Raw genomic sequence first — 10700 nt, 5'->3', positions numbered from 1 at the left:
GTACAGTGTCAAAAGCTGAAATGCCTGCCCTCAATATATCCTCTGTTATGTTTTATAAGCACAAAACTATCTTTGCTTGTGACAACGTAAACATAGCATAATATCTACAAACCATTGTGTCCATGCCTCTAAACATCATTATGGAAGTGTCTTGCTTTAGAGCCGTGGTTTGACAATGTCAACAAGTGCTGGAGGGAAGCTGCTGTTAATACAAAGGCCCAGTGAAACACTGGCGGTGGGCAGGGTTTCCCAAAGGTCATTCAAGGTATGCTAATGACCCTCTGATGACATCACGCAGCCACATATAAAACAGAGCTCAGCGTCAGCTTGCTTCCACTCCAGGTGACCGCAGCAGTTTGGCCTCATTACGCGCTCCACTGGTCCTTTTCTCCACGTCTCCCTGTGGTCCCGGGACGCCAGACGACACCAAAACATGCTCTTCTGCCATTCCCAGCCGGAGTCCTTCCACCAGCACTCTGCTAGTTACATTAGGTAAAGCAGCACCCCATTAGAGACACATCACACACATGTCAATGTCAATAAGCACTTTTATGCACGTAATATTTGCAACAGTCAGGCAACACTTACACATCACTTTCCATTGTTTAAACTGCAGATCTACTCCAATTTGTTTGATTGAAGTATCTTCATTTTTGCTGCTTCTTTCTCAAACTCAAAAGTGGCTCACTCACAGTATTCGAGGATTATGGAGACTACTCTTGTTTTGACTGCTGCAAGTTTGAAATACTTTACTGATCTTCAAAACATGCATTCAATTCCATTGATATTCTTTGCAACTTTTCAAACTAGTTGTAAACAAGTTGTAAATAGTAGAGTTGATCTGCTGCCACAGTGTTGTATAACCACAGCCCTTTGTTCTGCCAATATAGTGTACAATGATTAGATAAGAACTTGGATTGTCTTCCTCAATCTCTGGTTAACATGTCACTTCTGACGCGCAGGGAGGCTTTGGCACCCTTTCTGAAAAACGAGGAGGCGCGCCTTATGGCCGAGGACATGAGCAGGAGGAACCCTTTCCAGTACGTCCTGTGTGCAGCCACCTCTCCGGCCGTCAAGCAGACGGACGAGACTCTTACCTACCTTAACCAAGGTACCGCTGTGCGCCCATGTCCCTACTGTGCACGCGCCGGAGGTCATGTTTGCGGATGATTACCAGCAGATGGTGGGACTAGGAAGAGTCATTAGGGAAATCAATGTTTCAAACTTCATCAGAAAGCAGAATGAGCTCTCCAACTGTTATGCACTAACATTAAAAGAGCTCTCTATGAGAACATCAAAATGACAGCATCATTGTGCAAGAGGAAAAGCTCAATCATACCAGACATACCACACCATTCCTTTAAATGGATCAGATATGGCTAAATGAAGCCACATCTTTTCATATTGTACAGTAGATAGATTCCTGGAGGTTTAGTTGTGGTAGTAGTTAGAGTAGAGTGGGTCCAGAGCTTTGATCATGACATTATTGAATGCAGTGACTTTCTGCTGGTACTTATCTGGCAACATGACCTCTTCTTCATAGTTTCAATCTCTTCTGCAATCTGTTCATTCAAAAGTTCCTCATATGTTTCCGTAATCTTTCATCTTCATACCTTCACTATGCGTTTCCTCCTCTGCTCAAATCTGTTGCTATGCTCTCATGGCTGTAATCACTATTTCAGAAGAATGAAAAATTTCCCTTAGTGTTTCACTGCTGCTCCGATTTCTGTCTGTACTTTAAAAAGGCATTTTAAGCAATAGTAATCAGGTTTTTGTTTTTAAAATGTAGGTCAGTCCTACGAAATCCGTATGCTTAACAGAAAACTAGTGGAGTATACAGACATAAGCAGCAAATATGTGAAGGTAGGTGGACAGTTTTCTGTCTCTTGGCTCATTTTAAACATCTCTTTCTCCCCATGCTCACAAGTACAGTGACACCTGGCTAAACATTGACTCAACACTGTTGTTCATTAACTGATCTAATTTTGAAATACAGTAATTGGTCATTTGGGCACATTTGACAAATCTATGAGTTAGTTGGTCTTTCAAGTAATTGAGTTAACACTATGCTCTTTAAACAGTATTGTCATGTCTTGCTGTGTTGTCCTCGCTGTCATGTGTAATAACACAGCACACTATTTTGAAGAGGGGCCTGAGTCAACACTTTGGTTAATTTGTTCAGGGAGTAAGTCCTCTGCACATGCCTCTGCAGTCAGGATGCCACTAATTTAAGGTTCAGCTTCTTAGAAACACAGGAATGGGACAGGTGGCCTCAGGGCAAACACATGACGTCATTTATGAGCTGAGCTCCACAGTCATGTGTACGAGCTACACTATAGAAACATGGCATTACACAAGACTGTAGTGACGGATGCAATCTACCACAGTGAATTCATTTTTATCTAGAAACATGAGAGTTATGGACTGAGCACTGGGCATTTGCATTGTGGTATTTGACATATTTGCCACAGTAGCTTCTTCAGGTTTACGTATGAACTTGTTTATTAAAAGGTCAGTTTAGATAAATAACAAAAATAAAATAAAACTACCATTGTTTAGTCAAAACATAAACATCATTGGTGGTCGATGTAAGAAACGTTGTCTAATACTTAAAGCTGTAGTCTATAGTCATCTAGACTAGGTCTTCGGTGATGACGTTTCTCCATCGAAGAGCCTTTCTTTTCCTTGAGCAGTTTAAATTCTGTATTTGGAGACAATAGTATTTCCCAGGCCACTCCATGCATGCTGTAGACTGTGTAGGTAAAGCTGCAAGATGTTCTTTGATTTAATGCAGTGTCCGTGTCCACAGAGCATTGTGCGAGTGGTGTTTCACGACCGCAGACTGCAGTACATGGAGCACCAGCAGCTGGAGGGCTGGAGGTGGAGCCGTCCGGGGGACCGCATCCTCGACATCGGTCAGTCACTCTTAGCACAACATTATATTACGCAGAATTTCATAAGTGGTTCAAACGTGGATAATATAGAACCTTCCAGCTTCATATAATAAATCAGACATAATAAAAAGCCACACACTGATCTGACAATGCAGTTCCTTGCAGACATCCCTCTGTCAGTGGGCATTCAAGAGCCGCGTTCACACCCACTGCACCTCAACACCATTGAGTTTCTATGGGATCCTGCCAAGAGCGGCTCTGTCTTTATCCAGGTAAATACATCCAGCCCACTCCCCATCATTTAACGCTGGGGCTTTTAAAGCTTAAACCTGTCTCATTTTCCTGGAGTAATGAAGGTTTCTGTATTGTAAACACAACATTTTGGGTAAAATAGCCCCTAATATGCACATTTTTATCTATTGCTAACACAAAGTAATTCTAAATTTGCACATTTTAAACTATGGCGGTCTGCCCTGCTTTGCTTCCTCATCTCATAAGCTTTAGAAGCATGTTTTTTTTTTTAAATTACCTACGAATTGGCATGTGCCGGGGTATTTGAGGGATCTAGAAATGAGTTTAGGCGGCAGCCAACATTTCCTCCACTACTGCCTTCTTTTTCAATTTGAAAATGGAAAAACAAAAACCCTCAGCTTTAACGTTTGTGAAATACTAATAAAACGAACATGTCTCTCACAGGTGAACTGCATCAGCACCGAGTTCACCCCGAGGAAACATGGCGGAGAGAAGGGAGTGCCCTTCCGCATCCAGGTGGACACTTTTACCACCAACGATCAGGGGGAATACATGGAGCATGTGCAGTCGGTCAGCTGTCAAATCAAGGTCTTCAAGGTACAGGCTCTGACGATACAGTATCGTCACCATATCAGGATTACAATGACAGTAAAAAGCAGTTTTACATAAACCTCTGCATTTAGTCGTTTTCTACTGTGGAGGCGCTCTCACAGCCCTTTTCCACCAAGCTGGTGCCGGTGCTGGTTCTGGGCCAGTTCCAGTTTCAGAACCGGTTCTTTTGTTTTACACTGAAAAAACGCTGGCTCTTGGTTCCAAAATCTGGTGCCGGTTGGGAACCAATTAAAAGCTGGACCAAGAAACGAGCACCAGTGATGTCAGCGGCTGGGGGCGTGGCTCTCTCCTCCAACAAACAATCAATATTAGTTAGTTTGTGCTTAGAACTTCCTGGAGAAGCCAAAACAGTCTCTGTGGAGGAAACTGTTGTTTTGCTTTATGCTCTTTTGCTAAAACAAGAGTCAGAAAGAAGAAATCAAAATGTTAACGGCTGCTGTGACAGAAACATAAACTTATTGTTCTGTATTTTATAACCAGAAGTGGCTGTAGTAAGATGTTACTATCCATTTTTGATGTTGACTTCCCAAAGCGTTGCTATGACAGCTCTTGTTTTGGTGGAAAACCAGGTCAGTATGGAACCAACCCGGCACCAGAACCAGCTCTGAACCAGCACCTTGGTGGAAAAGCCCTATCATTAGTGTTCCCTGGATTTTTTCACGTCATTGCGAAAACACAGTTTTGAAGCCCATAATCCATCACTGAATGGATTCTGAGCAGTTCTGCGCTCACGGTGCGTTCATCATGGCGCCATTACATTTTTTAGCATGCCATTCGCTCAAAGTGAAAGCTCGTTCCCACCCGCCCTTCGCCGATTCAAAATCCTGAAAACATTAAAACGCTGAAGTGCACAAAAGAAAAGTTCAAGAATATAACTTGAGTTGCATGTTACGTTTAGTAAGTTACATAAATGTTTTCTGTTTGTGTCTTAGCCTAAAGGCGCCGACCGTAAACTGAAGACGGATCGGGAAAAGATGCATAAAAAGGACCTTCAGGACAGAGAGAAGTACCAGCTGTCGCACGAGACCACAGTGCTCAAAGAGGTACAGCTACACATGAGTAAATATGGAGCTCATTCTTATAATCATAATTCATACATAATAAAGTAACCTGGGTGGATAGTCATTTTCACCGGCTGCTGTTGTAATTGCAGGTTTTGAGGATGTTATTTTAGAGATTTGCTGCATCTGTTAAAATCCGTACACATTACACCGCTCTGGCAGAGTCATTCATGTTAATGTGTTGCATGAACACATGTTTCCTTTAAATTTTTCGGTTCGAGGTCTGTCAATGATTTGGGCAGAGGGCGTCAAAGAACAAAGGTCCCGTGTGTGGTGATGAATCGGATTCGAAATGAAACAGGAGGAAACTCAAAATCATACTTAAGTAATGTACTGTAGTATACTGTAGATATTACACTATATTTTCACTTAAAGGTTCACTTGGGGTTTGAGATAGGTTAAAACCTCTTACCTCACATTTTCTCCAGCATGACCCAGATCTAAAAGCTAAAAGTGTCAAAAGAGCGAGAAAAAAAAGCGATGAAAAACGGACAAAAAGCAAATTATTATGATTATATATAGAAATTCAATTTGGTGAAGCATCCACATTCTTATTATGCTGAAAGGGGATGAAAATCTTAAACTCCCCAAAACATAAACAATGTGTAAACTTTTCAACAGGGTCATTTGGGTATTTTATTTCGTCATGGTGATTTGGAATGAGTTCACACATTTTTTCTCACAATAAATGGCTTCACAACATCACTGACCACGAGTGGAAAAAAAAGGTTTCCGTTCATATTCTTTGAGAAATGGACAAAAAAAAAATCAACAAAAAACTTTAACTTTATATATAGAGAGATATTTAAACTTATTGGCACAACTGTAATAAGATCAAGTAGTACCTTCTCCACAAAGCAGAAAGTGCGCATCCTACACCCACACTGCTTAAAATAGCAAAAGCTGCGTTGACTCAGAGTGCCAGATATCTTAAATAAAGGCGTCTGTGTTGGGAAATTCATGCTTGTCTGTGTTGGGCGCACAGTGCTCTCCGTGGCCCGAGGCTGTGAACCTGACAAGCCACAACAACAACAACAGCAGCGGCACCGTGACCAGCGCCCTGTCTCCAGCTTACCACAGCCCCCCCACGTCCTGCTCCTTCCCTGAGGGGTAAGAAACACCACACAGTATCACACACACCACACAAGGAAGTGGAACCCTCAATGGCTCCAACTTTTTGACTGTAGTCACTGGAGGCAACAATGAACAGATTATTACATCGCTTAAATCTACACCCTGACGTTTACAATGATATCTAGCTTTTTCACAACTTTCTTTAAACAATACTACAAATAATGAATGTGCTGCAAACAGTACGAACTTGCACTTGAAGCAGAACTTAGTAACTTGTTTACCTTAATAAATCCTTTCCGTAGGTCCTCTAGAGGTGTTACACGTGTTAATGGGATGATTGGGGGGGGTCTTTCATCTCTCCCGGGTGTCTCTGGCCAGAAAACCACAATTGCAGTTTCCCTTCCCCAACCCAGCAGCCCCAATACACACTAATGGAATCACGGTCAAAAGAGGCCAACAGGCTAACGGGCAAAGCTAACTGTGGGCTAACGCCACTTAAGCAGTATTTACAGCCAAGTTTGAGTGGGAAAAAAATCTCTCCATTGTGTCATTGAGTTGCGGCACAATATCCCTCTCTCCCTTTGTCTTTTCTGTCAGCGTAGTATTTACTCTCAAGGACAATTAATGAGTAAAAGAAAACGTAACATGCTACGACACCTGCAGTAGCGCTTATGGCCTCTAGGGGCAAAAGGTTATTTATTGTCCTTGAGAGTAAATACTACAAAGGGAGAGAGGGATATTGTACATTGTGCCACAACCTAATTATACAATAGAGATATTTTTTCTCCACTCAAGCTTGGCTGTAAATACTGCTAAAGTGGCGCTAGCCCACAGTTAGCTTTGCCCATCAGCCTGCTAGCTTCTTCTGACCGTGTTAAATCAAGTAAAAACGTTTTGCAAAATGTTCATCAACAAACCGAAAGCTGTAGCCCGAATACAGTCAGGACTTAACCCGTTCCATGTCATAAACTTCAGAAATGCGAGTCAAAAAGTGATTTTGTAAACATCTGAGAGCAGCAAGGGAGATGTTTTTCATTAGTGTGTATTGGGGCTGCCAGGTCGGAGGCAGGGAAAGTTGCAATTGTGGTTTTCTGGCCAGAGACACCAGGGGGAGATGAAAGACCCCCCATTAACAATTGTATTACCCCCAGAGGGAATACGAAAAGGATATATTAAGGTAAACAAGTTACTTAGTACTGCTTTGACTTGATAAGAGTAAACTCAACTGAACAGAGGGATTGTCTCGTCATTACAGCACAGAATTTATAGCTAGTCCAACTTGAAATTTAAGGTTGTCAAATTATCATTCATGCAGGTTTGTTGTTGTCGTTTTCATTGCTGTGACAATACTGCCGCCTAAAAGAGGCTCATATACTCATCCACTCATCCCTGTGAAGACTTGGGATGTCAGAGGTGCAAAAATACGACAAACTCCTACCATCATAGAAATCTTAACCAATTGGATTTTGTAAAGTTGTGATCCAAACCTCACCCGTCTCCCTTCCCTCCCCGCATGCCTCTGCAGCAGCTGCTCTCCAGACCAGCCCACCGACCTGCTGGGGGCCGCCTGCTCAGATGTAAGTAGAGTCCGGAGCGTTCAAACGTCTAAACGCCGCTCTCCTATTCTCCTTTTCGTAGGGCAGTATTTGGAGACAGTGGACGCAAGTGCCGCTATACTCATTTCAAGGACTTCTTGTTTTTGACCCCGTAGCACCTTCTGCCCACGTCGTCGCCGCAGGACACCCAGCAGTGGCTCCTGCAGCACAGGTTCATGCCCTTCTCAAAGCTCTTCTGCAGCTTCTCAGGTAAGGAAAGCAAAGGTTTTTTGTCAGTGTGTTTCCTCCTGAATTCATTTTTTTTGCAGTTTATGTTTGAAAATCACAGTCCACAGCGAGGATCTGTCATTAAAGAACATTTCCAGTTTGAGAGAAGACACCAACAATGAACAGACATACATAAAACCAGAAGAATTTCAGATTTTTTAATAGAGGTCGAAACTAAAGCGACCTTGAGTGCTTGGAAAGAAGGCAAACAAATAAATGTATTATCATCATTATGACAAAAGAAAAATATCAAGCATGGGTTTAAATGACTTGAATTGATTGCTTTGCTTGTTTGGTTACATTTCAGAACGGTTCTAAAGTAATCTTGCTTGAAATAAGAAAGTCAAACTGACAATGGGATGAGAGCAAATTTGCTTAAACCATTCGCAACGAAATGAATCTGAAATAAAGACCAAATATATTGAAACGAGTCAGAAATATCACCCTAACCCTAACACTAAGTGAAATAATCATTTTGAGACATTTTGACATATTATTTGCAGTGTACCATCATTTCAGTGCTCAAATTACCTTGTGGATCCTATTTTAACAGCTTTAGTGTTCCCACTCTCTTTTGGCCACAATTGTGTTTTAAATATACAGAAAATAGGCTTGAGTTATTTTTAAGGTTTCTCGTGCATTATTTTTAGTTCTGAAACTTGAAATAAAGACGCTAATGTGTCTCTCAGTCCGACATGTTCAGAGTTCTGTATGTGTGTGACTTTCAGAACACGGTAAGTATGTTTGTACATCAAAGTGGTTTTGTGGAGTTTGAATAATATTGTAATGAAGGTGCATGTGTTGGCTCCTTTGTCTACAGCACTAATAAACTGCAAAAAAAATAATAATTCCATGTGAAATCAACTCAATCTTTGCTTCAAAATCAAATAGACTAAGAGCTGACATCAAGAGCCCCTATAAATGACAAAACAAATTAAAATCACTTCAGTATCAGACAGGCCGCTCTCTGGGATATTGAGCTAAACTTTGGCGTGTGTTTCAGGAGCAGACCTGCTCAGAATGAGCAGAGACGACCTGATCCAGATCTGCGGCCCGGCTGACGGCATCCGGCTTTTCAACACTATGAAAGGAAGGTCAGTCTCTCGGCACGAGCTTCACCGACGACTGAACTCAAAACTAATCTGTATCCAACATCCTTCACTGCAGCACATCACTAAAATATCATTGATAGTACATTCACATCAGTTATATTCTCTTTTTTCTTTAGTATCTGCACAATACATATAATAAACAGTAGCGGTTAGCACTCAGTTTCATTACTAATGTACTAAGTACTTGAGTAGCTTTTTGAAGAAACTACTTATTAGAGTTATATCATTCAGTACTTTTCACTTCTACTTGAGAAATATTGTTATTAAGTATCTTTGCTCTTTGCTAAATTTTAAAGTTACAGAAGCTTCATGTTGACCTAAAACATATGTAGTTTGTGTTGTGAAGCCCTTTTTCTTCAGAAATATATATTTTTTCATACATGTTTATGGTATTTTCTTTAGAAACGTTCACATTATTTATAAGTTTTGTTTCATCATCATTCATTATTATATTCATTCATCAATACTTTTTTCTACGTTACATGAGTATTAATTTGGGTCACTACTTTTTACTTGTACTTGAGTAAAATTGTTTCAAAGTAACACTACTCCTACTTGAGTAAATATGTTTCCTCCTCTACCCACCTCTGTTAATAAAGCATAAGCACACTTGATTTCTCACTAAATCTTCTTATAACTTTCACCTTTTACCAATACCAGGTACCTTGAGTGTATGGGGACCCCTAGTGGCTGATCGGGCCCATTGCATCTACACCTTCTGCAGGAAACGCCACTGTTTACTGTTAAGTTTCCTGATTTCTTCTTGTGTTGTACTTAGTCTTTTTCCCTCCACCAGGACAGTTCAGCCCCGTCTCACCATATACGTCTGTCAGCAGCACAGCAGGAACCAGGCCTCGCTCAAAGTCGTGGGAGGAGACAGTAAGTACAGGAACTAATCCAAATCTGAGTCTTTGATTTCACAGCAAACCCTTTCTATTATCCCATCCCTGTCCCTTCAGTCTACCACGCCTTGTACTTGGAGGACCGCACTTTGCTGGATTTGACTGATAAACTGGCCTTGCTGTATAATATCGCACCCCAGAGGATCGTGCACGTCTACAAACAGAAGTCAGCGGGAATCCACGTCTTAGTCACAGACGAGGTATCGATACCAATCACTCACATACTAGATCAATAACTGAGCAAGTGACAACTGCAAGTGACCTTTTTTTTGGCCCTCCAGATGGTGCAGAATTTTACAGAGGAAATGAGCTTCGTCATCAGCACGATCAGAGGTAACAGACACTGAAGAAAGTCGCCTGTTCAATAATAAGTACCGACAATACAGGAGCCAAGTTTGTCAGTCTTTTCCCCCGCCTGAACCTAAGTAGCAAACCAGATCCTCCAGGAACTAAACTAAACATGTGCAATGCTACTTTTTTCAATTTTCTCTCATTTTTGTTTCTCTTTTTCCACAGATGAGACCACAGACGGCTTCCACATTGTGCTCAAATGACAGAATCTGGAACTGTACAGCCTGTAAATAACTATTGCTGATGTCCTGTTCTGCTGTGGATGCATTTGAACTGTGTTTTGATGGAAGATTTTGGTTTCAGTTTGCAAATAACTGGTGTAAATATAACAATCCTGCTCCTCGTGATTACCCGTCTCTCCACTGACTGCCAAGGTTGTTATTTTAAGCCAATCTGTATAGCCTGTAAATAACCTCTATTACTGTATAGCACGCTTTAAGAAGAATAAACAACAATTTCTGCAATCTAGGGCTAGCCTGGCCAAGAATGTTGTCCCTATAGCTTAAATAAACACAATCTAAAGAATTGTTGTGCAGGTGTTTTACTGTTGTTTAGTCAAATAAGAAAATTCTGCAAATACCTGTAGATTATTTTGTTTCAGTTATGGGTTAAATAAACT

The 10700-nt window shown here is 41.2% G+C and overlaps 1 protein-coding gene across 1 annotated transcript; it reads left to right on the top strand.

The window, feature by feature from the left end:
- Positions 1-216: 216 nt before the first annotated feature.
- tfcp2l1 (transcription factor CP2-like 1) lies at positions 217-10451 on the top strand. The gene is made up of 15 exons (XM_079562948.1): positions 217-492; positions 963-1111; positions 1790-1863; positions 2810-2915; positions 3060-3166; positions 3591-3743; positions 4691-4801; positions 5805-5929; positions 7419-7470; positions 7605-7698; positions 8720-8810; positions 9625-9707; positions 9788-9930; positions 10012-10063; positions 10247-10451. Exons 1-15 carry the CDS (start codon positions 434-436, stop codon positions 10282-10284), a joined length of 1437 nt encoding a protein of 478 aa, XP_079419074.1. The 5' UTR covers positions 217-433; the 3' UTR covers positions 10285-10451.
- Positions 10452-10700: the final 249 nt, after the last annotated feature.

This window comes from Gobius niger (assembly GCF_951799975.1).
Source record: "Gobius niger genome assembly, chromosome: 9".
Lineage (NCBI taxonomy): Eukaryota > Metazoa > Chordata > Actinopteri > Gobiiformes > Gobiidae > Gobius > Gobius niger.
This window is presented reverse-complemented; position numbering and strand designations above follow the sequence as displayed.